Consider the following 26,738-nt stretch of genomic DNA (forward strand, 5'->3'; position numbering starts at 1 on the left):
GGGCTTTTTTGTTTAGGGCTTGATGCTCTTCTGTCCTCAGTACAGACACTTATAAGGATCCACATGTGCCAGATGGAGAGTATCTGTACAGGATGTATATAGTTGAAACTAAATTTCAAACTGGAAGTTTGGTCATACCAGAGGGAATAAATAATGTTAAGTAAAATGAATAATCAATCTAGAGAAGGAAAAGTGGAAAAAAAAGGCTTATCAGAAGTGGATTCTCTTTAGCCTCTCTGTAACTTCCCAAGAAATAGACAATACAAGTAAATAATAAAGAACACAACATTACAAAAAACTAGACTTAAGTATGTTTATAAACAGTTTTGGTGAGGCAGCAACAAATTCTGGTATAAAAAAGGAAGCTCCTGAACCCATACATTTTTTAATTATTCTGTATCAATTTAGGGCTACTACTGTCTGCGTGGCTTCAATACAAATTTAACTTTAGAATTCAAGCACTTCTCCATTTGACTTGTCTTAATCTTTGTTGCATTAAGATGAAATCAACTCCCCCTTGAGTTTAGAGTCTTGAACCTTTAAAAGTATTTTGATTGTCCTTTTGTGATAATAATTTTAAAAATTGAATTTTTTGCCCTTTTATTCTTCACACATACCACTATTACATCCAGGTGATTCAAAACTAATTTCCACAAAAGCCCTAGGCTTGATTACGTCATAAACTCTCTTTTTGTTCTTCATACATGCAGCTCCTTTCAGGAGGGCAAAAAGAATGAAACAGAAGAGAGAATCCCTGGCACTTCAATTTCTGTGCTCCGCAAATTGCTGTTTGATGTCTTCTATTCCTTTGACCATTATAAATACAAACTATAGAAAATTCTCTGCTCTTTCAGAGCAAGCACAGTGGAAGATATAGGAAGTTTAAAATACACCGGTCTAGATGAAAACTTCAGATGCATTCTGTAGACCAGAATTAGTGTCTAAAAGCTATGTTATCCAAAGTACAGTGTCCTGTGGAAAATCAGTTTGGATCTTCCAGGACATTCCCACTGGCATTCCTAGCAGAGAAGTAAGAAATTAACAGAACACAGAATAAATACCCATATTATCTAAAAATGCTACATGTTTTCAGCAAGAGAAGAATCAGGGAAACAGTTACCTTACTTGCTGTCTGCAAGAATTTTCCTTTAAACACTCTCTGGACGCGGCTTTCACTGTGTAGAGCATAGACATCTTTCCAAGTTCTTAAATTCAGGGAAAGAATGAAGTACAAATTGATTACTACATTATTCCATCACTACTCAGAATTCTGTAAGAAAGCTACACTAATTTATTAAGAGGTAAGCCATCTTAGATGAAACAGCAAACCAGTACTGGATTTAAATACGAAATTCCACATCTCACAATTCTACCTTATTTAACTACGAATTTTTTATGTCCTTCTCAGCAGACAGAACAACCAATGTTATTTTTAAACAAAATTAGCTGTTTAAATAACCCTTGCATATGATAATGAACTTGAAGGAATATATTCCATTAAAAAATTCTTAAAGATACGGGAAGTACCGGCTTTTCAAAGTCAGAGGCAATATAGAAATAAGTTCTAAACTTTATATTAATCAGTCTGGTTTGCATTTTTAAAATCAACATAAATTTCTGTTAATGACAGCAGCATTTAACTACATAAAATATAAATACATATACGTGGATTTCTGGAGCTGAGGAAAAAATTACAAAGCTAGAAGAGATTTCTTTGCATTCTGATATATCAGAAACAGATGCTAGTGGTAGATATCCCCACTGCAAACATTACTGTAAAAAAAATAACAAAAATTTTTTATTCCCCTAAACTCTGGATGTTTTTATAAATTAACATATGAACAAAATTTTAGTTGTTTAAAAGGATATAAGTATTAATTTAAAACATTTGCCCTGAAAGTACTTCCTCTCTCTTGAAGTTTCCTGTTGCTGGATTCATTCACATGCCACAAATTCTACAATGACATTCTGAGAACATAAGAGTTACAAATTTACTCTTATAAGACCCAGTAATTTATTTTGGTTTGAAGCATACCCTCGGTAAAAGCAGAGAGAGATTTGTATCAGAAGACTTAGAACAGAATCCATAATATTCCAAGTTCTTTATGACTTCAACTGTTAATCGCCATCATTTTTGAAAATTATATTTAGTTTGTTGTTCTCCTGTCATTAGCTAGATCCTCTTGTTCCTGTCTTCTCGATTAAATAATCCTTTAGGATTCTGTATTGCACTGAAAGGTGCTTGGGAACTTAATGAAATCAACTATAGATATTTTGCAGAGAAACAGCCAGTTTGAATTCCCACGGCTTATACTGTATTTTCCAGATGCAGTTTTCTTCTTCCTAACGGTCTACATTTTTGTCACACGCTGTTCAAGAAAAGGGGCACCAAAACTACGGATGATATTTCAGTGGGGTTCTAACCCAAAGATGAGCTAATACAAACAGAGCAGAAAGCCCTGTCAGGGAGGCTTGTTTCAGACCAAGCCCGGGTCCCCAGGCTGCCCGCCTGCCGCGCCCGTGGGGTGCAGCCGCAGGGGCACACCATCGCCCCCGGGACCTCCACCGCTGCTGCCCAAAACCACCCCACATTTAAACCGGCACAGCTTTTATTTCCAGCAGTTTTTGCTCTCCCTCCCCCTGCCACACGGTGCCAACAGAGTAACTTCTGCCATTCTGTGAACTGGCTGGGGAAAGCCACACACATTAAACGTTGGGGTTTCTTTGGTTTGTTTGTTTTAGCTTTTTTTGTTCCTGCCGGATTGTTTTTTCAGCCGGGCACGAGAGCGAATTCAGCGAGGAGCAGCCGAAGGTTGGGGCGGAATGGGGAAGTGGTGATTTAAACGCGCATGAAACAAGCGGCTAAAGAGGCGGCCAGGCAGCCAGGAGGGGGGCGGCTGTGGCGGGCGGGCAGCGCGGCGGAGAAGGCAGGCGCCGCGCCGCTGACTGATCTCTTGGAAGACAGCGCAGGATCACCCAACGCTCAACGACAGCCGGCGACCGACCACCTGTGACTGGCGGGACCCCAGTGCTCCGCCATCGCCCCCCTCCTCCCGAAACCCCCGGCGAAGGAGGCCCGGCCCCGCCCCGCTCCGCGCCTCACGACCCCGCCGACGGTTGGGCCGGACAACGGCCCGGCGCGCGACACCCCGCCACGCGCTCCTCCTCCTCCTCGCCGCGCGCTCACCTTGCTCCGCGTCTCCCCGCCCCCCGTGACCACACCCGCCGCCCCGCCCTGCCGCGCATGCGCGGCCCGTTCGTGGGTGGCAGCCGGGGGGTTGGCCGCCTCTTGGCGCGCATGCGCGCTGCCGCCGTCGTCATGGCAACGGGACGCTGTGCCAGGCGGGCGTGAGGGGACGCCGCCGCCGCCGCCGCCACCGCCCGTCATGGCGGAGATCTTGTGCGAGTGGCTGAACAAGGAGGTGAAGCTCTCCCGGAGCGTGGGTAAGTGGAGGGATGCCCGCTGAGCTGTGAGGGGTCGGGAAGCGGCTGGCTCGCCCGCCGGCGCAGGGGGCTGCCTCAGCTTCAGGCCTTCGTCCCGCCGAGGGATGTGGGGTGTTCGCCGGGGCCCGCTCCCGCGTGTCTACCCCCCTGCTTCCTCCCGTCCAGGTACCTCCTCAGGTACATTTTCAGTCTTCATGCGCAAGACAGTGATTTTGCGAGGTGAAGTTAATTTTCCTCAAGGCGCAAGTGTTCCCAGGAGACATGAGGAGCTCAAGCTTCACCTGCTAATAAGGACTCCAGAGGAAAAATATATTTTAATATGTTTGCAAAGCAGTGCTTTGTTTTGAATGGCAGGTGTTGTGCTGGCTTTGGAGAAGCATTTGTTCTGCAAGGCGGGAGAAACTCTCCATGGATGAGAAACACATTAGACCTAGCTTTGGTTTCTTTTGAATTTTTTAGGAAAAATTTAGTAATTATCATTAGAAACATTGCTACAATCTTAATGACAATTATGGCAATGTTTACTTATTAACACTGAAAGTAAGAATTACATTACTACCTAAAGCTTAGGTTGCAAAATATCTACAGTGAAAGCAGATTTATTTGTGACTTGGAAACTAGTTACTACTAGATCAATCTCCTAAAATTCCTCTGAATTATTTAATAAAGTTTGGACTTAATTTTGTTATAAAAATAATAACAAGTTGTATTAAGATAAATGTATACAATCTTTTAATTATCTTAATTTTTTTTTTAAATAACCAAACCCCAAACTTAGTTCCAGGATCATTTTCAGAAGAATTTTCTACTGGCTACCTCCTAGGAGAACTTCTATATAAATATGGTCTTCAGGATGACTTTAATCAATTTTCACAGAGCAGGTTAGTACTATGGATAACATGTCTCTTAGGCAAATTAGACAAAATATTTATCTTTCAGTTAGGATTTGCTAATGCATAGTGGAAAAGACATTGAGAACTTACCAAGATTTGATACATTTATCAGTAAATCAACAGCTACTTGTATTTTACATGCAGAGGAGAACAAGTTGACCATGACCCAGCCATGTGCCCTTACAGCAAAGAGGGCCAAACAGCATTCAGGACCACATTAAGACAATATGGCACTGCTGAGACCACTGCTGAGACCATGGCACTGCTGTACCCTGTTTGGGACTCCCCATTGCAAGAACATAGTTGTATTGGAGCAGGTCCAGAAAAGGCCCTGAAAAGCATTTTTCTGGGAGTATCTGGTGTATAAGATAGAGAAAAACTGTATGTGGTGTTCTTTACCACAGTAATCCAGAACTTTGTAAAGATAATTTGATATTTTTACTTTTCATCATTATTTACTTTTGAAATAATTACTGACATTGATATTTTGAGAACTATCGAGAATGGTGGCAATGTTTTCTCAGCTCCAAGGTAGTTTTCCTGCACATTAAATTAATCATTATTGTGTAACAGTCATTGTATGGCCCTGAAATCCTGCAAGAACCTGTATCTATATCTATAAATACCTTTAAAATTTGGAGCATGCTATTACGGAAAAACATATTATTCATGGATCATTTGATAAGCTGACATCACTTTAGTATTTAGCACAGCCCAAGGCAAGACCATACCTGTTGGGGTGGTGGTGGGAGAAATGTAGATTCCTTTTTTAAGATAGGCAATGGTAATGTAGAAGGCACTAACAAAAGAATGTAGGGTCACTGTGACTAACTAGTCAAGGTCTACTTAACTACATTAGCTGCTTATGTTGCATAGTTTTTGGACTTATAAATAAGGGTATAAGAATTGGGAAAGTGATACTACTTTTTAAAAAGGAGTACTACTGGAAAATTTTTTCCAGTTTGGCTGTCCATATTTGAAAAATACCATACTGTAGTTTTCCCTGAACTCTTACAATAATCTTGAAATCAGATTTACAACATTTTTTTATTATGATGCAAGGTTAAGAAATTCCATTTTTTTGGATTACAGAACAAAAACTTAACAAGTGATATCACCACAGCTTCTCAAGGCATGTGAAGTGATTTCTGACAATAGGACTCACCTTAACCTTGACTTAATAGCAGTAAAGTGTTCAGTAGTTGTAAGCTGCAGTTACAAGCAGCAGTTGTAAGCTTCAGTGTACGAAATAAGATCACAGAATCACAGAATCTTCTAGGTTGGAAGGGACCTTAAAGATCATCTTGTCCAACCGTCAACCTAGCTTTGACAAAAATAGACACCCGCACAACAGACAAAAAGCAACACCATCACTAAACCATATCTCCCAGCACTACATCAACCCATCTTTTGAACACCTCCAGGGATGGTGCCTCAACCACCTCCCTGGGCAGCCCATTCCAATGTCTGATAACCCTTTCAGTGAAAAAAATTTTCCTAATATCCAGCCTGAACCTCCCCTGGCGTAACTTGAGGCCATTTCCTCTCGTCCTGTTGCCTGTGACTTGGGAGAAGAGACTGACCCCCATCTCTCTACACCCTCCTTTCAGGTAGTTGTAGAGAGCAATAAGGTCTCCCCTCAGCCTCCTCTTCTCCAGGCTGAACAACCCCAGCTCCCTCAGCCTCTCCTCATAAGACTTACTCTCCAGACCCCTCACCAGCTTTGTTGCCCTTCTCTGGACCTGCTCCAGCACCTCGATGTCTTTTTTATGGTAGGAAGCCCAAAACTGGACACAGTACTCGAGGTGAGGCCTCACCAGTGCCGAGTACAGGGGGACGATCACCTCTTGGGCCCTACTCGCCACGCTGTTCCTGATACAGGCCAGGATGCTGTTGGCCTTCTTGGCCACCTGGGCACACTGCTGGCTCATGTTCAGCCGACAGTCGACCAACACCCACGGGTCCTCTTCTGCCAGGCAGCTCTCCAGCCACTCTGCCCCAAGCCTGTTAGCGCTGCAGGGGGTTGTTGTGACCCAAGTGCAGGACCCGGCACTTGGCCTTATTGAACCTCATCCTGTTTGTCTCAGCCCATCGATCCAGCCTGTCCAGATCTCTCTGCAGAGCCTCTCTACCCTCTAGCAGGTTGGCACTGCCACCCAGCTTGGTGTCGTCTGCGAACTTACTGGGGGTGCAAGATGTGGGTTATAATAGTGACAATAATGAGCTCCTGGACTATTTCATCTAGGAATAAGGTGAATACTGTGTTATCAAAAGGTCTTTATAAAACTGGAATTTTTTGTAGAATTATGCTGTAGCTTGCCTGACCTCAAAAGCTAGTCGGTTCAAGTGAAGGACTTCAAGTGATAGAGCAGTATAGAAATCATGCTAATCTGACTCAGGTTCAAGTTAAGTGGATTTGTTGGATGAAATTTCATGTGTTAATTGCGATACACTGATAATTTATTGTTATTGGGCTTTGGCCTGTGTAACTATTGATCTCGAGTGCTTCCACTGGAGAATCTGCATATCAAGATAAATATTAATCAGCAATCCACTATTTCAGTTTTGAATGTAAATTGTGCATTGAGAACATAGTTTTCACCACTACTCCAACCCATGTGTCCATTTATTTTTATTGGAGAAAAAATACGACAAAGTGTTGCAAGGGTTAATAGATTATGTAGACTTTTTTTAATAATTTCCTATATTTTGGCTGGTTAGATATAGAATCATAGAATCATAGAATGGTTAGGGTTGGAAGGGACCTCAAAGATCATCGAGTTCCAACTATCAAGTGGATTGATACAGTTAATATAGAAACTTTATTCTAACTCTCTGTACTTTCTGCGGATGGTATGCAATTAGCTGCAATTAGGGGTTAACTTTTACTGTCAGATACACTTTGTGTGTGCATGTATCAAGATTTATAAAACCCAATGTGTTCTCTATTTTTTCTGAAAGTTTTGCCTAGTAGACCAATGTAGTTACATGTACTGCAGTATAAAACCTAAGCCAAAATGTGTCACATTACTTTAAGGAAGTCTTCTGTGGTTTTATTACCTTCCTTAGTATAAGATAAATGTCACAACCATGCTTATTGCAGCAAGTTGGAATTGTAAATGAGTTTATGTTCTCATTTGTTACTGTTGTTATAATTGTTATATTGTTGTTTTAATCATATAGGGTTGCAAATGCAAAACTTAACAATTTTTTTCGCCTGGAGCCTACACTTCACCTCCTTGGTGTACAGTTTAATGAGAATGTGGCCCAAGACATCATGACAGGACAGCATGGAGCTGCAACAAAGCTTTTATATGAATTGTATATTGCTTTAGAAAAAAAGAGAAAGACAAAGCTCACTGGAGTAGCTATGGAAGCAATGAGACCTGCAGCAACTGCAAAGCTTAAGTCTATTGAAAGTGCTTTGTATCAAGAGGTAACTGTGCCTATTTTGTATAAATACATAGGAAAAAAGTTAGCATATTTACATGTACCTCTCAAGCATATTGCATGCTTCCCCTCCCTACTTTTTAAATCTATTCAAAACCCAAAAAGAAGGACTACTTTGCTATGGCTTACACATAGACAGTGGGATTGCACAGTGTGATTCATGAGGGTATCGTTTATCTGTGGTTTGTGTTTCTTAAGTTTTGGCTCATTCTTTGTTACCTGCTCTGTTTTTGACCTTTCTCCAGACTTAAAATACATATAGCAGCAAAGACTAGTAGTTGTTCAGCAGCTGCCATTTTATTAATATGATGAGTACAGATTGCAGAACGCAGTGCAGCATAGGTGTCAACTTACACTAATTTTCCCTCTAGGAAACCTATTTATAACTCTATTGAGCATTGTACCACAGGGGTTTGGTTCCTTCTATTGCTCATCTCTCCATACATTTATACTACACTCCAGCCTGCAATAAACAGATGCTCAATAGTATAAAGAAGAAAAAAAGAAGGGGGGGGGGGAAAGAAAGTATCTAAGAGGAAGTCAGTGTTGATATAGTAGAATCTGTTAAAGGTGTTCTTCTTGACTTCAACAGTAATGTTAGGCATGTGCATGAATCAAATTCAGATGGGTGAGATTTCACATTTTTTTTCTGGCACACTTCCAAAAAAATAGTCTATAAGCAGAAAGTTTACCAAAGAGTGTATATTACCAAACAGTCGAAACATCCCTTCACCTATAAAGGGATAGCTTAAAGATGAAAGAGCAAGTGAGAGTAGCTCCTGTCAACAGGTAGGTTCAGAACGGCATTTGAGTCATAGAATAGGTGACATTAGAAAGGGACTCTGAGAAGTCACTTAATCCACCCGCCCTGCTCTATGCAAAGTGAACTAGAGCAGGTTGCTCAGGACCTTGTTCAGTTGGGTTTTGAGTATCTCAGATGATGGAGACTTCACAACCTGTCTGGGCAAATTGTTTATCACCCTTTCAGTAATTTTTTTCCTTATGTTTAAGTTGAATTTTCTGTATTTCAGTTTGAATATAATAGAATAGTTCCAGTTGGAAGAGACCTACAACCACATCTAGTCTAACAGCCTGACCCCTTTAGAGATGACCAGAACTTAAAGCATATCCAAATGACTCTGAAACACTGACAGGCTTGGGACACTGTCCATCCCTCTAGGAAGCCTGTTCCAGTGTTCGACCATCCTCTTGGTAAATAAATGAGTCCTAATGCCCTGTCTAAAGTTCTCCTGGTGTGTTCCCATGTTCCCTGCCACTGGATGCCAGGGAAGACAGCTCAGCACCCACCTCTCTATGTCCCCTCCTCAGGAAGGTGTAGAGAGCGACGAGGTCACCCTCAACCTCCTTTTCTCTAAACTAAAAAAAATCTGCCAGTGTTCTTGTTCAAATCTGCATGTACTTTTCAATGGACCTAGTCCTGTTTTTCTGAAAAATATTCAACCATGTTTAGATGTTGTTTTGTGTACATTAACACAGGAAAACACATTTTGAAATTACTATTGCAAAATTATCATATTTAAATATATTTCTTACTGTTTCTGACTCTTCATTGCTTGATGTCTAAATGTAGCGTTTGAAAACTTTAACACCACGTCAGACTGATTTGCAACTACAGCAGATGTCCGAGCATTTTGAAATAAAATCTAAGGCAATAGAAGATAAAATAGCTCGTATACGTATTGCAGAACAACAGAAAGTTCAGAAGCTCCAAGAGGAACAAAGAGCCCAAGACACTGAAAAGGTGACTACTTTCTTTTTATAGACTTTTGAAGAAGTATTTTCGCAAGGTCGTGAACATAATGAGTTAGTTAAAGCCAGTGTAAATGCACGTTAATTCTGTGCTACCCAGTCGTGTTTTTCAAAAGCAAATAAAAGGAGTATGCATGGCAATATAAAGCCAATTTAAAGATATAGATATGAAGCCAATATACTGTTATAAGACCCTTAAAACCATTAATATTTAAAAATCACTTAATGTTAAATTGAGAGTATTTGCATCTTGTCATACGTGGAAAATATTTATAGATTTGAAGACAAAGTGTAAATTTTGCAACTCTATGTGTTTAAGATATCCTCGTAAAAGGTTTTCTTAATTTGTGAAGAAAAGATAAAAAAGAAGAAAAGAAAGACAAGAAAAATAAAAGAAATTATTCAAAAGACACAGGGAAGGGGACCAATAGTGGGTATGGCCTCAGAACATTTTGGAGTTTTGTGTAGCTGTTCTGATAAAGTGAAAACAAGAACTAATTTCTTAATATATGGGAACACTCACCCAAAGTATAGCCTGTAATTTATATAGAGGAACTGGCCAGCTAGGTAAGGGATGTTGAACAACAATGAAAGTGAAGTGACTAATTTGAGATGCATTTAATGTTGCTAATTAAAGGGAGAAAATCTTACTGTAGATATTTAGCTGTACTATTTCCACTGCATGAACAAGAATGAGAAAAAAAAGTCCCTTCATGTAGCTAGAAAAGAAAATACAAGCAATATCCAAAATATTCAAAATAATTTTTTAAAAGAAAAATTATTAATATCTTATTTGGTGTATTATGTATTTATGTTTTAAGTGTCTTTGTGAAAACCCTTTTTTTCCACTCTAACAGCATGTATCTGTAGTTCACTTTTAACTAGTGTAATTTAAATGTTTGTAGTTATTGCCTAATGGTAGTCTCAGTTTCTGTACCAGAAAACTACTATTTTCACTTTCTGTGCTGAATTCTGATCTGAAACAGGTACCATACTAGAGCTAAAATTTGCTACAAGCCTTTAAATGCCTGTTAAGTACTGACTGGAAACTGATTTTCCTTTACAGATGGGCTTCTATTGCACTGCAGTATTTGTTAACGCAGACATAACATATATAGATGTACCAATTTCTGATAATGGTACTTAAAATATATATCTTTATCCTCGAATATTGTGAACATATACCAGCATATTGCTGTCAAATTATTCAGAATGTAGAATGATACTTTAATTTAAAATACATTTTACAACATCTACTGCTTGATATAAAAATGGTGATTTATGAGTACAGTGGCTGAGAATTTTATTAAGACAAGGTTTAACTGTGGACAAAAGATACAGAATGTTCTGCTTTCATGGCATTTTAGTGATCCACTTGAAAAAAAAAAAAAAAAAAAAAAAAAAAAAAAAAAAAAAAAAAACTTTTTTTCCAAACCCGAAACCGTAAAACCCTTTTTTTTTCTCTTTTTTTTTTTTTTTTTTTTTTTTTTTTATAAAAAAAAAAAAAAAAAAAAAAAAAAAAAGAAAAGAAAGAAAAGTCTTTTGCTCAAGCCTGAAGCCTGATAACCTCTTATACTTCCTTCCTGGAAGATTTTTTTCCTCATGGCTTAATTGCTTTTGCTTCATAGATATATAGGTAGTGTATTAGGGCCATGTGGTATATTTTGTTTCAACACAAGTATCTGAACACAAGATCTTGAATATTCAGCATCGTGTAGGAAGAAGGAGACAGAATGAAATAATGGCCAAAATTCAAGCAGCCATTATACAGATTCCAAAGCCACCACCAAGACATACCATAAAAGCTACTGAAGCAAAAAAAGTCTTAAAGATGAAAAGAGAAGCAGAGGTAAGTATCATCTACATTATTTTAATGTTAATTATATGAACTTGCAAAACACATGATTTCTAGGAATATTTACACTTAAACTACTGTACGTGCACTATCCAAAAGCTGCTGATGCAACTGTTAAAAGGATGTACTAGATTCAACCAGTGAAAATTAAACAAAATATTAATATTATTATGATTCTGCAGTTGTTACTTGGTAAAAATTTGGTTTGATGTAAGAGAAAGTTCTTGTTGAATAAATACCATAGGTAGGTAGTAATTTAATTGCTGACAGTATTTTAGCTTCTAGTCTTCTGAGCACAATATGTGAAATAAAAGCATTGTTTCCTTTTTTATTTGTGCATGATGATGTTTTGCATCATAATGTATGAAATCTTCTGTAACACTTTATAAACTTCTCTATCATAAATGTTAGCAAGAACTGAAGTTGACTATAGTCTTAGATCAAATCAAGAGATGGCAATGCAGGCAAAAAAAATTTCTGTATTACCTAGTAAACTTACAGTTCATGGATTGTATTGTCATCAGGAGTGCAAATATCAGTTTTTACAGCTGCACAACTGCAACAGACGCATTTAAATGTAGAGTGTAGGAACATATTTGCTTGAGTAACTATCAGGGATAAATTCAAGCTATTAAATCTAAAGCAGATCATAGCCCAGTATATCTTGGTTCAAATCTCTGAATGGTGGGAATTATATAAACAGCTATAGTCCTATGTAAAATCAGAATTATCCCACAGAGCATTTTCTGGCTCTTGGGCATAGGTAGAAATAGGAAAAGGGGAAGGGGGAAGGAAATGAAAGGTAGAAGAAGAAAATGATCATGCTATTTTTTCTTGATCTAGCTGATGCTTAAAATATTTTCAGAGTAAATATTTCTGTTATGCTAACATGACATAAAAATAATTCCCTAATACTTGGTTTGTTGAATCTTTCTTCTGATGCTTTGTGCAGAGAAAAAAAAATCATTAAATTTTGCGTATTTCTTCAGGATACATACAAGGAGATTAAAAAGTTTGAGAAGTCTATGGCAGGAAATGCCTCTGCAGTATACAGCCAAGTCACTGACAGGTAATATTTGGATATTAGATTGTTATGATTAGACAGGATCCTACCTCAGGTGCCTACTATCTATCCAGATAGCTACTTGAGGAAAATGTAATGGCTTGTTTGGTTTAAACTGTGATTGTCCTCTGAGTGATTGTACCACTAGCACTGCAAATATTCCAATTCCTGCCCCCTTAGAGTGTTTTTACCTTACTTTTAGTTGTAGTAGGGGTGGCTCAAACTTCCTTCTCTCCTTTTTGCTATATATCCAGCAACAAAGGACACAAAGTGCATCTCTTCTCTGTTCATTTCAGTCATTAAGGTCAGTTAGACTTGCAGGGAGGCGAGAATGTTGAGGATGTATGTGCACAGTAACACATTTCAAAGAAAATAGAAACAACCTTTCTCCTTAGACTTATCTGTACATTGAATCTGTATGTATGAATAATCTTAAGTAATAGTAATTTTGTCAACTTAGTTGTTCTTGTGGGACACAAGAGCATCGAGAAGTAGTAACAGTGCTATTTTTGTGCATTTGTCTAGACTTGCGCATAACTGTACGGAGATCTCTATAAAAACACCTCCAAGAACCATAATTCCTATAAAGTCAGTGATCTTTTTCTTTTTAATTTTTTCAATCAGTGATATACAAGAATCATTGCAAACACAGAAGTTGCAAGAAACAACTCTAGAAACTACAGCACAGACAGCAACTGAGCTGTTAAATGTTTATTCAGATGATGAATATATAAGGAAAATTCGAAAACGTTTAGAGGAAGATACATTTGCTAGAGAACAACGAGAAAAAAGACGACGAAAAATGCTAATGGAACAGTTAATAGCACGTGAAGCTGAAGAGGTGAGAAAATGTACACTGAAGTATATAACCCAGGCAGAATTAGTAACCTAAAAATTTGTAATCTAAATTACTAAAAATGAGTGATCTAAAAATCATATAAAAGAAGAGTACTTTTGGCAGGTTGAATAGAGCTTGGAGGGGCTAAAGGGAGGCATATACACTTATCTCTGGAAGTAACTTTTATGCCAACTGTTGTCTCTCCTTGAAAAATATGGAGGGTTGTTCATTCTTCCTTGCCACCTCTCTGTCATACTTCATTGTTATGAATCATAAACGATCAAATGAAGGCAGCAGAGCTAAGATTATTAAATACCAGTTGAAGACTGATGCTTTCTAATCCCCCTACCAAAGTCGAACTTTAAATAATCAAAATGTATACCTGTTCTGAAGAAGATACTTATTAAAAAATAACAAACATGGCATTCCTTGGTTGAAAACCTGGATTTACAAATGTGTCATGTAAAGTTTTGGATGAATTCTGAAATGGTTGTTCTGGGTGATATGAAGACATAAAACACTTATTTTTCAGATCAGAGCTTTGATTTTTGTTGTGTTATGGAATAGAATATGTGTCTCTGGAGGATGTCTGTGTTGTGTCTGAAAATGGATTTGGCAGGTTATTCCATCTGAATCCCATCAGTAAAGCACAAGGCTTTTCAGATTCCTCCTCAGACACTCCTCATTCAAAAAGCAGCTCCTAAGATTACTGACTTCACAAATTTTCCCTTTTGTAATGATTGTACCAAAACAGAATCTTGGAACTTACTGAGTTTCTATGGTTTCTAGTTATCTTTTATCTTAGTATGGCACTGTGAGACCTTAGCTTAGATCATATGGGTTGAACCTGATATAGCCGAGCATCTCTCTACTGCTGTTGCATAATTATAGCAGTTCAGATGTGTAGCACCTCTGAAAAGGAAAAGTATGAAATTTATGTGTGTGTGTATATACACACACATATATTTATAAAAACATTGACATATAATGTTTGCAGACAGTTTTGGAGTTAAGAAAAAATTAAATTTGTAAAGAAATTAGATTACTTCTCAATATCTATACCAGACCTATATGAAAAACACCTATGGGACCATAGCCAAGAGTCTGTCAATCTGTGTATCTTGTCCCTGAGCTCTCATTCAAAGAGATTCTATATCATGTTCTTGTTGATATGCATAGGTCATTAAGAAGTTTTGTAACCCAGTTGTCTGAAAACACTGTAGTGTCCAGACTTGTTCTTTACCTGCTATTAGCTGTTTCAGCCCCAGCACAATCCCAGCAGCCTGGACTAGTGGTTCCTATAGTCATGGCCATGGGTTGATGGCTACGTGGCCAGCAGCAGTCACTGGACATTTGTTGGATACAGCAGTTCTAAGCCCGCAAAGCCAGCCAGTGCTGTAGAGGAAGTCAGGCAGTTGGTCCACCTATGGCTATAGTACCAGCTTTCTCAGTTTGACATGGAGGAATTGTTGCAATGTCCTGCCAATCAGACTGGCTCCAGTGAGGCTCTAAAGCAAGGGAAAGGTAGCAATAGTATTCCTAACTTCCCAGGAAGAAAAATCAGTACTGATATAGGAACAACAGAAGTCATAGACTGCAGGAATTAGAAGGAAAGACAAGTGAGCGCTTGACTGGAAGAGTAGTCTGACCAGATCAGAGAATCTATTTAGTGGTAATTTGGTTCTAAATTAGCAGAGGAAGAGGTGTCTGGTTGGAACTCCATGAGATTTCAGAAATTAGATGTTGCTTGACAGAGAAGTTTGAAGCAAACTGAGATACTATCTTTAAAAAATAAGTAAACATACAAAGTAGTTGAAAATTACTTTCTCCTTCCATTAGACATGGAACCAGAGAGAATTTGCAGACTGAAATTGTAGCTTTCATATGGACATTAGGTCAGAATTTTACCTATAGCGCATAAAACTTGAACGCAGCACGTGGGATCATTTAGAGTCAAATGAATTTCATCCCTTCAGAGTGCTTTCATGTGTCTTATGTCCATATGTATCAACCTCTATTAAAAGAATCATATTCAAATTCTTGAGATCACTTGACCACACTACAGTTGGACCCTTGGAGAAAAAATACTTTACAATCATGTGACACTTCTTTATGGGGAGCACAGGGTGATGCCAGTCAGATTTTCATAGGCAGGAGTTGAAAGTGTTTGACTTTCATCCCAATGAGGTCTTTGATCTCCACAATTTCAACAAAGTATTTGCTCTAGGTACTCATTATTTTTAAATACTCTGTTCAGTTTTTATCTCTCTGAGTTTGAAAGATTGTCAAGAAGAAATTTCTGTCAGCAATAAATTGAGAAGATAAAAATGGGAGGGGAAATCATTAATGCATTATTGCTTGTCAACCAAATAGATTTATGTATATTAAGCTGCAAGTTTTGGTCATAAATTTTATGATTACACAATAGAAGGGAATTGTTTTATTTGTGCGTAAATTAAAAAAGGAAACAAAAATGTAGAAAAATGTGACATAGTAATTTCATGAACATGAAACATAAACACATTGATGTTTTACCACTGGATGCCACTGTTGTCTCAAGTAGGTAAACTGAAAAGAAAGTTAGTAGTATGCTTTCTCAGTAGTAGTTTTTCAAACTATTACTAAGATGTCCCATTTATGATATTGGTGATTTCTTCAGACACTTCACAGTACTCTGTGAAGAAGTAATGTAAAAAGCTAGGTCAAAAAATCATACTACCGTGTTTATTTTGTCTCCTGTTAAGCCCAGAAGTTTCAGTGCTTTTCAACCTTACGTTTTAGAACTTTGTCCACGCCTGTTTGTATGAAAGATAGCTACCAATGCTTCATTCCCTTACCCAATAAGCACCCTTTTTGCAATTATGAGTTTGGTGTTCTGAATCTTAATTTATCCATTTTGTAGCTCTGAATTGATTGTCTTTTCATATATTCTTGTTTGGTAAAAATTTACTGCTTGCTCTTCTTAGGCCTACTCAGTCTGTCAAAATATTTTATCACTTAGAATATGAAAGTTCTCTACCCTTCAGTTAACACAGAAAAATTCTCTTTGAGCTGCTCAGAAGTGTTATAAAGAAGCATCTTCCCTTTTTTTTTTAAAGAGCACATTCACCTAGATTAGGTGCTTTGATTTCTCACTGAGCCAACTGTTTGCACTATCCAGTTTATGGTTTGTACCACAAGCAATGTACTTCAAGCAATGGTTTGAAGATGTTTTCTTATATTACTGAATAGGGAATTCTAGTTATGTCCCCCTGAGAACGCTGAAACTCTTACCTACAAATCTTGTATTTCCCTCTGTTCTGAATGCTTCCTTGTATTCCTAGTCTCCTGAATGCGGACAGGAGAGATAATTACCTAAAGAAAGAAGGAAAAAGTTCAAATCTGTAGAAGAACAGATTGATCAAGGATCCAGCAGAGTATGGCTGAGAATGGGGGCTGGTGAAGAGCAGGAATGAGTTAATGATTTGAGGAAAGGGTATATCTTTACATACAGAAGCAATTATTTGAAATATGCTACAGTTTCTTTGTGCACAGGAAATTTCCAAGTTAAAATTAAGTTAGTCTGAACAAATGTATTTTTTCTGAGTATCTCAGTTAAGACATATTTAGAATTCACTTCTGGAGTTCCACAATTCTTATATAGTTAACAAAAGTAGTACTGATAAATAAATATATATGTTCTGGATTTATATATCAAATAAGGAGGTAAATACTGTTATATGACTCCATTCATGTCTCTCATATGAGACACTGATGCGTTGTCTCTGTAACAGTTTATAAACTGTCTTAATACTATTTTTTTTTTTATCTTTTAGGAAGCTTACCGGGAGGAGCAACTTATTTACAGACTAATGAGACAATCTCAGCAGGAGCGAAGGATTGCTGTTCAACTCATGCATGTTCGACATGAAAAAGAGGTGTTACGACAAAACAGAATTTTCAGGGAGAAACAATTTGATGAAAGACGACTGAAAGAGTTTCAGGAAGCTCTTGATAGAGAAGCGGTAAAAAAATCATTTGCTCCCTGAATAGCTGCAGGACTGTTATAATACCCTCCTGATATAAAATGGAACTTGTATTGTCAACTCTAAGACAGGGTGATTTAATGATGAATGTATTCTTTTATCTACGTTCAGTGTTACAACTAAGTTAACAAGGGAAAAAGCGAGCATCTTAAAGTCAAATTTTGCTCTTTTGTTCCAAACCAATTTTAACATTGTAGGAAAACATCTCAGTACATTGAGTTTAAAAGGCACAGCCTTGCAGAGCCTGAATGACAAAGGACAATGACATAGGGTTTCAAGAATCAAATTTTTCATCTCCTTTAGATGTAATCTGTTAATATCCATTTTTGACAAATGCTGGAGGAGTTTCACTCAGGAGTGCTAATTTCTATCTCGGAGCTTGGAGTTGATTAATACATTAAAAGGACTTATGATCCTGTGGCAAAGTGCCAAGTGCTACGCCCCTACTAGGCCATAACGTGATGGTAGAAATCTTAGTTTGCTCCTGCCAAAAATGATTAGCAGCTCCAAATCCTCCAACACACCTGGAGTCTTATGTAATCAGCAGCTATAGCTATTGATTACAACATCTCTCTAAGTATGCTTTCAGCTGAAAGGGACACACCATCAAAGGAATTACTGATAATTTTCTATCATGATCAGAAATCTTTCTCAAACATTGAACATTATCAATAATATCAAATTATTTGCAGATCAGAATCTTGTAAGTTAAATTACTTGTCACATATCCTAAATGAGTATTCTGTTGTGGGTTTCAGTGGAACTAGGCCTTTACCAATGCATCTACATAGTTTCTTCCTTAGGAAGAGTAAACACATTTCCCAGCCCCTTAAGCACCAAATATCTTCTTAATGTATTTGTCATGAAAGAAGTAATATATTTCTCATTTATTTCATTATATTTTAGCAGTTAGAAAGCAAACAAACTGGAATTTATAGAATGAACACAAGTTTTGAGATTTGTCTATGTGTTAATCTGCTCTCATGAGAATCCAGCTATTTTCATTTCTTGACTTAAATATTCGTTTCTAGGACTGTGCATTTCTGCCTTTCATTTTCTTTGTAATCTCAGATTTACTCTTTAAAAAAAATTCTAGGCTCTTGCAAAACAAGAAAAAATTGATCATGAAGAACAAATTACCAAAGAAAGAGAACATCATGAGAAAATTGCTGTTGAAAGAGCTCAGGCACGTTATAAAAAGCATTATTCTGTATGTTGGGAAGTGGTCGACCAAATCATTGATTTGGCAACAAAAGTAGGAGAATATCGTCTCCTGACAAACAAGTGAGTATGGTAACAATTAGGCAAAAGTAGCAGTTGTTAGGTAGCTGTTAGGCTTCACTATTCAGACTGGTTTAAGCATCATAACGTCTTACATAAATCCTCAGATATCTTACAGGACAGCTTTAATTAGTTTGTATGGGAAAATGGTTATATTACTTTCATGTGAGGATTCACTAGTGTAATACAGGGTAAACTTATACTAAAGCTTTAGCATAATTTTTTGAAAACTCATCTAAGTTAAATCCTTAGAAGACCAAGATCCGCTAGTTCTACAGATTGTGAAACTACCGGTTCCCTTTTTTATGAATAAATTCCTTAGTTTAAAAGTTAAAAACTGAGTGGTGCTCATCTCATTCTAGATTGCTCCACTAACTGATCACTTTCTCAGTGTCATATAAACAGAATTAATTTCCTAAGATTTATCAACCTGCCTGAACTGTCCTAAGTCAAAAAATCTCCCAAATTCTACACGCTGTGATTTTGTCTTTTGGCATGCCCTAATTGCACAGAGTTTCTGAGAAGGTCCTAAAAAATTAGCAACGGCTAAGTGCCTGTGCTGTAGGAGTATTTCCAAAACCAGAGAATGGGGCATTGTTGCTGTTTTTCTTTAACTAGTATTCAATGATTAGACTATGGGGTAAGGCTTAGAGCATGAGAAAGTTTGTAAAAATCTCCATTGCCTTTTAGTTTAATTGTATATTAAAATAATAAAACTGTAACCATATGAAATACCTATGATTATATTTTATGGAAATTATATAAATTTACATCCAGAAAGTACCTGATTAAACATTCAGCCTAGACACAGTTTAGTGATGATTTGATCTGCATATTTGATGATTTGATCTACATATTTAATGATGGTTCCATTGTAAGCTAGTGTCACGTTTTCGGGTCCCGGGTGGTACACAACATGTACAGATATTTCAAATATCTTTCCAAAGTATGCATATCAAGGTTGCATCTGCATTTACTGTCCCTATAGGTATAGTGTGTCTGTCCTTCTGTGTACTTAATTGTGCAGGATGTGTACAATAGATATTGAATTATTTTTCAACAGTGCATGCACAGTTTATTTAAAGCTATAACACTCAACTATCTACAATCATTAATAAAAAAAAAGTCCAAATTGATGTAATCTTAGTAGATAGTTTATTTAACAGCTATAGAATTCTAATGTGACATATGTCAGTATCCTGACTGTATTTAGCTTGCTACTGTATGCAGTTTGTCTTGCTGTTTCAGATCAATATTTTTCCTTTCTAAAAAAAATAATAGTTTTATTACTCATATAATCCTAAATTAATTTTAGCTCTCAGGAAAAAATTCTATAGATTTTTGATGAAAGGAGGCCTTACCCCACGAAAAGGAGGAATATTTTGGAGCAGATAAAAATAGCTGTAGAAGAGCTGTTATTACAGTGTGCTGCCAGTCAAATACTGTGTGGTGACACATTTGTGAAAATACTGAAGCCTACAAGTGCCTCCAGCTGTCATATAAGTAACCAAGCATCTGTAAAAAGCTGTAATAATTATAGAAAGCATTATAAGCATATGCTTGTTTCATGATTACGATTCTTGTAAATTGGGGTACACTGTTCTCAAATATTTAATCACTATCATTTTTGTTTTGGAACTCATTCTCTTTTTTTTTTTTTTTTTTTTTTTTTTTTTTTTAAAAAAAAAAAAAAAAAAAAAAAAAAAAAAAAAAAAAAAAAAAAAAAGTTCTAGGAAAAATATTAAACCCAAGAAGTAGTAGCCCATGGGCCTGGGAGGAGTCGATGAGGAGGGAAGCAAGTCAGTAACCTGTGGGGTTACTCTGCCGGCTCCGTGGGGACCATGTTGGAAGTCTTAACATCTCACCTCTTCCTCCAACTTCCACCTCATGGCCCATTGTAACTATGGGGAGCCTACGCTGACACGGTACCTTTGGTGGTGTCCTGTGGCATCAAGGATAGTCAGCAGCAAAGCTGTTGCTGAGGTGGGACCTCATCAGAAGGGCACTGGCTCACCTGCTGTGGTCATCCAGGACGATCCACCCTATAGTGGAACAAGCTGTGCTGCCCTTGGCATGATTTATTTTTGGCTTCGTGCTTTTAAATAATGTTGCTCTATTCTTTCTTTTTTTTTTTTTAAACTTTCAGTAAGAAATAAATTTTAACAGATATTTAAACTAGAACTACTGTGAACTTCTTTTTTTTTTTTTTTTTTTTTTTTTTTCTTTTTTTCTTCTGCAGAAAAATTCCATTAAAACTGATGCGTGATTGGAAGGAATTTTTTTTTACTGGAAAACCAGTATATGAACAAGCCTCAATTCAACCTTTGCCAAATGAACCAAGCCAAGAACAACTTGTAGAGCTGAATAAAATGAATCTATTAGATGAAAAAGATTATGAGGAATACAAGGTACATCAAATAATGGAAGATAATACAGCTTGATTTTTCATAATCATAAACATTTTATTGTGTTGTTTCATTTTGTTCTTTCCCTTGTTTGTGATATCACATTTTGATATGCATTTTCTTTTCATTGTCTGAGTTTGCATATGAAACACATGGCTGTATTTTATGTTAGTAGCACTGAAGAATTGGTGCAATTTTAAAACACTGTTACAATTTCACTCTTGTATATAACATTGATTATATTTCTCTCTTGAATTCATAGGACCAACACATTAATTACAAAGCAATTAATTTTTAGTTAATTGAAATTTGAAACCATGTTTGAAAAGTGCAACAGGAAGTAGCCAGGAAAAGCAAGTAAAATGAAACACTGTATCTGTTACAAAAGCTGATAGTCTTAATTTCAGCAATTTTGGGTGAAAGCTTTCTAATAGGATATTTTTGGTTTGTGTGATCTGTTTACTTTAAGATTGTAATGTTTGTGGAAATTTTTAGAAATGGATGACATTTTTGTTAACCTTCTGCTAGAACACAAGTAATTATTTTTTAGGGTGTCTTAAAACTTTTTTTCAACTTTAGAATACATTAATATAATTTTACAAGCGAAGTATGAAGGATTGATTAATGTTTCCCTGTTAAAAAGTATTGTACACGTTTTTTTTTTCAAAATTACATTAATGATGCTTTTCTTAGAAAAAAAATATCCTACTACATATTTAGTCTTTTGAAATAATCTGTTTAACAATAATATGCCAAAATTAGGCAAATTTTGTCTGTCTGTCTTTGACTTGTTGGGAATTTATAACTGCAATATATATGCTTTTATCCACATCCTGAAGGAATTAGTACATTTACTTTTGCAATGTGTTATAAATGTTTGTTACAAGTTTCTGTGATGAATGCCTGGCAGCTCATTTTACTGTGTTTTCAATCTTAAGATGTTTTTCTGGTTTATCAACTTGTAAGGTCCTTGCTCAGACCATATCAACTCATGTAATGAATATGATGATTACTTTCTTTAGGTGAAAAAAGGCATATATACAAGACCAACAGGGAGAACATATAGGACAGACAGGCAGGAAGCAGTTAGTTGGGACCACTAATGAAAAAATAAGTTTCAGTCATATTGTTGTTTTTATTACAAAGTCTCAGCATTCTTCTCTAGATGTAAGGGCTCTGAAGGTCTCAAGTATTTAATGACACATTTAAAGCCTCTTTTTTGCTACCTGTTTCAATTGCAGAGTCACATATTTTTTTCCAGATGTTGTTAATCTCATGCTTTTCTGAATCACTGTCCATCAAAAGCTGGTATTTTATGATGTGTAAAATTGTTGGCACTAATTCATACCTATGTCTTCTAAAATCCCAAGTGAACAGCTATTACCTTTAAAGTATTGCTTTTAGTGTATTGGCAGGACATTCTGGCAAAATTTATGCAGACTTTCTTAGCCCTTGGGAAAAAGGCCCATCACAGGGAATTTGACATCTCCCAAAAATACTAAATTTAGATTAGGAATACTGACTAAAAGTGTCAAATATATTTGATAAAATATGAGAACAGAATACAGTGCCATCAGTCCATTACACATTCCACATTAGATTGAGCTTGAAAATAACTGGAAACTACCACATCATCAATTGTGACTAATCACTTAATAAATTAATGGAATCACCCAAGACAAGGATAACAGTAGGCACTGCTCAAAATATCAAATTATTTCTGGTTTCAATCGAGAGTGTTGACCAGGAGTTATATAACTTTCACCTGAATACCCAGAAAGTTGTTTCTGACAGGTGACCTACTTTAGTTCAGGACAGGTACAGTCTAGCAATCTTCTGGTTAAAAATCTGGAAGGTGAGTACTTGGAATGGGGAGCCCATTCCATTTGGAATTAATGTTTCCTACAGGTCTGGTAGAACGTAAAACAACTTTTTCATAACTGCTTATATATTTGAGGAAAAACGGTTCAGAAAGGACAAGGATTTTGGTTTTTTAAGCATGTCTTTTCAATTACATATTAAGAAGTGTTTTTTCTGAGATGCACGATAAACCCTCTCTAGTGTGACACAAAAAAGATTTTTTTTGTTTGGTTTTACTGATTAAAAATAGGTGATATTTTCATTTAGAGTCATACTGTGTTACACTGTGTTGTTCTATCTCATGCACATATGTTCAAAGTCCACACAGATCAAGTTCTGTTAGTAAGATGTATGCTATGGCAACACATGGTTATGATAGTAAGTTCAGGAAGAGATTGCATATTATACCTGGAACATGAATTCAAAACATTTTATTTCAGCAGAAATTTGAAACTGATTGCTTCTGTTGATGGTGATTAAATATTTAATTTATAGAATGACACAATTGTTTAGACTGAAAGGGATGTGGAGGTCATTTAGATCAACCTGTTTGCTCAAAGCAAGTCCAATGTCTGAGTCGGATAAGATGGTTCAGCACTGTGTCTGGTCAGCTTTCAAGTATTTCCAAGGATAGAGATTCCACAGACCCTCTGTGCAACTGTCCTGTATTTAACCACTCTTATTTTGAACATTTTTTTTCCTAGTTAAAATTTCTCTCAACCCTTTATTGTGCACCCGCTATGAGGTGACAAGCTAGGATCTAATTGGAGTATTGTTAGTCCACATATCTTGCAAACAGCTGTTCAGTAGCCTGCAACCAAATAATAAATAATAAAGGATTAGTATTATCCTGCATACTAAAAACTGCACATCAGGACTATCCTAGTGTTTTAAGATCAAATGCTGGTAGAGCAGATATTAGAGTGGCAAAAGCTCAATTCCATGTTCAATTCTTTTGACTATATCCTTTCATTCTCATCTTTCTTCAAATGTGATTTTGAGCAAAAGCAGCTTTACTAGCAAAACCTCATTAGCCTGTAAACTTGTATTGGTCTCAGAGTAGATGAACTGGAAGTTTCTACTCAGTATTTCCTTCCCTTAAAATTGTTTGAATTATATGGTCGTATGTTTGTTTTGGGTTGATGGTTTATGTTTTTTTTTTTCTCTTTATTGAATGTGTGTTAGGCATAATAATTTTCCTAGATTTTTGTGAAATACTGGGCAATAACGTTGCCAGTTTTTAGAATGCTGAATACTAGGACACTGGGCTTCTATTCTAAAAATCTGCTACCAATTCATTCTAGGGTATAGGTGAAATGATTTATGGAATTAAAAAAAAATTATTATAGGAATCTACGAAAATGGCTGTAAGAGTACATGTCTCTCTCAACTAGGTATTAGTGAATATCAATAAATGTTTAATCATTATGACATAATTATAGCTTATAGCAAGAGTCTGTTCTAAAAATATTTTATTACTTAGTTCTATTCAGATTTGGTGATTGTATGTATTACGTTTACGTATTAATACATATATCTAGGAAGATGAAAGACAAGGCACATTGAAAAATCATTTGGTAATTTGTCGTTTATACAGAGTATGACAGGGGAATGGTGCCCGACTGAAGAAAACAGTGAAAACAAACCTCCTCTTAATAATAACATATTGGGTCATGTGCTTCGTAGGCTGATGGAGATTTTCTACCCTCCAAAACCCAAATCTTCACTACCTGTATTTCCTCCATTTCCTATCAAGGGATGTATTTTGGGAAAACTTTTTAGTGGAAAAACTACCTGTGTAAAGTTTATTGAAAAAGGTAGAGATTATTTTTTTTTCCTAAAACTCTTAAAAAATATTTATTAGCATTAAAATCCCACTCTTACAATGAAAATTGTTTGGGCAAATCCTTGCATCACTAATCCTCAACCCTCAAATGCATCTGTATTTTGCAGGGGTTGGTTGCATGTCATTCCTCCATTATCTTCCAGAATGAGGTTAAAAATACCTGAACTTGAATTTAGTGTTAATATAGTATTACTTCTGCATAGAGAATTTGAAAAATCATTTGACAATCTTCTCTGGTGATGTTTGTTGTAGAAGAGACTTGCAAGATAACTATATGATTGTGGATACACACTGTGCAGTGGTTACAAAGAAGAGCCAGTGGAAATGAACCACATCAAAAGCCCAAACAAAATCATTAATTTAATTGCCAGTAATAGTCTCTATGTATGTATGCTCAACTCAAACAGTAAATTTATCTGGGTTTTTTTGTGTATTAGTTTGCAATATTCAGGTACTATCTCTTGATACTCTGGTTCAGGAGGCCATCCAAGCTTTTCTTAGAAATGAAATGAAAAGTGAACACTATGTGATTCCACAAAAAGCAGAGAGTTCTGAGGGAAAAAATGAGGTAAGAATTTTCATAAATTTTGGGTTTGGCTCCCACAGGGAGATAAGAATGAAATATATACAGAAAAAGCATATTGTTTCAATTTTTTACTCAGTTTCAAACTTAATTCTATGTTTTGACTTAAAAGATTCAAGAGTCTACTTGAATTGACAGTCTTGTTTTTCCTGTAATATGCAGTTTCTTTTTTAATCCTTTTCCTTCCATAATAATACAATGTCCAGATGAATTTATCACCACTGAAAGTTCTAAAGAAACTCCAAACAGAAACACCTGTCAATGAAACCCCAGGTGCGTATATATTTTATTTATATTATATATATATTTTTATTAAATTAAATTTTAATCCTTATCTCATTAGATTTAAATGGCAATTGCCCTTTTTGTTGTGTATTTGAGGTAGTATCCATGACATCTGAGTTTTCACGGTAGTTTCCATAATGAATTTCCTGTTTCCACACAATCCTAGAGTCTGGGAGTAGCAAGTGCAAGCTGCTCCATGAAGGAAGGTGAGCTAGTTGACAAGGGCAACTGCCTTGAGCCTGGCACCTCAGCATCGACTTACCCAGTCTGTGCTTCATGAGTTTGTTTATGTTTCCTTATGTTAAGGAAGACAGTATCAAAAGTCAATGTAAATGGCATATCCTGATCTCCTCTCAACCACTGAGCCCATAGCCTCATTGTAGAAGGTTGTCAGAGTAGTCAGGCATGACTTCCCCTTCATAAATCCATGCTGACAACTCCCAGTCATCTTCTTGTCCTTAATATTCTTGGAAACAGTTTCCATGCTTATTTGCTCCATCCATTCCTACGGACTGATGTGAGACTGGCTTGTACATCCCCGATTCCTCCTTCATCCTTTCCTTGAGGAGTGGAGTGGCAGTTGCATTCTTCTAATCCTAGGAATCTCCCGCAGTACCCAGGACCTTTCAAAGATCATTAAGAATGACAGTTAGCAATGACATTGTCCGGGTCCTTCAGCATGTGTGGGTATATGTCATGAGGTGCCAAGGACTTGCGTATTTCCAATTTATTTAAATGTCCCTGAAGCTGAACCTCCTCCACCAAGGGTAAATCTTTTTCGCTGCAGACTTTCCTGCTAGTCTCAAGGGCTTCGGATACCTCAGTCTTTCTCATGTCTCTTTCAGGAGGCCCACATTTTCTCTAGCCTGCCTTTTGTGGTGGAAATACCTGTAAAAGCCCTTCTTGTTTCCCTTCTAAATACACGTAAGACAAAGTCCTTTACCCATGAGAACCATCAAGCATTGAAACAAATTGCCTGGCAAGGTAGTGTAGCCTGCATCAATAGAGGTTTTCAAGATCACGCTGGGTAAAGAACTGAGCAACACGGTCTGGCCTTCTAACTGTTGCCACTTTGAGCAAGAGATTGAACTAATTGACTTCCAGAAGTTGCCTCTAACATGAACTAATCAATGACCCCAT

The 26,738-nt window shown here is 36.8% G+C and overlaps 1 protein-coding gene across 1 annotated transcript in view; it reads left to right on the forward strand.

Moving 5' to 3' along the window:
- Window positions 1-3,314: 3,314 nt before the first annotated feature.
- SPEF2 (sperm flagellar 2) overlaps window positions 3,315-26,738 on the forward strand; it is a 62,496-nt gene continuing 39,072 nt past the window's right edge. Inside the window, exons 1-13 of the mRNA XM_014953978.1 lie at window positions 3,315-3,444; window positions 4,223-4,325; window positions 7,521-7,773; window positions 9,379-9,549; window positions 11,266-11,406; window positions 12,402-12,481; window positions 13,100-13,316; window positions 17,129-17,317; window positions 18,435-18,622; window positions 20,859-21,027; window positions 24,482-24,701; window positions 25,168-25,298; window positions 25,520-25,586. Of these exons, the coding sequence (XP_014809464.1) occupies window positions 3,387-3,444; window positions 4,223-4,325; window positions 7,521-7,773; window positions 9,379-9,549; window positions 11,266-11,406; window positions 12,402-12,481; window positions 13,100-13,316; window positions 17,129-17,317; window positions 18,435-18,622; window positions 20,859-21,027; window positions 24,482-24,701; window positions 25,168-25,298; window positions 25,520-25,586 (1,987 nt within the window). The 5' untranslated portion in view covers window positions 3,315-3,386. The remainder of the gene's footprint in view (window positions 3,445-4,222; window positions 4,326-7,520; window positions 7,774-9,378; window positions 9,550-11,265; window positions 11,407-12,401; window positions 12,482-13,099; window positions 13,317-17,128; window positions 17,318-18,434; window positions 18,623-20,858; window positions 21,028-24,481; window positions 24,702-25,167; window positions 25,299-25,519; window positions 25,587-26,738) is intronic.

Source organism: Calidris pugnax, unplaced genomic scaffold (genome assembly GCF_001431845.1).
Source record: "Calidris pugnax isolate Ruff unplaced genomic scaffold, ASM143184v1 scaffold178, whole genome shotgun sequence".
Classification (NCBI taxonomy): Eukaryota; Metazoa; Chordata; class Aves; order Charadriiformes; family Scolopacidae; genus Calidris; species Calidris pugnax.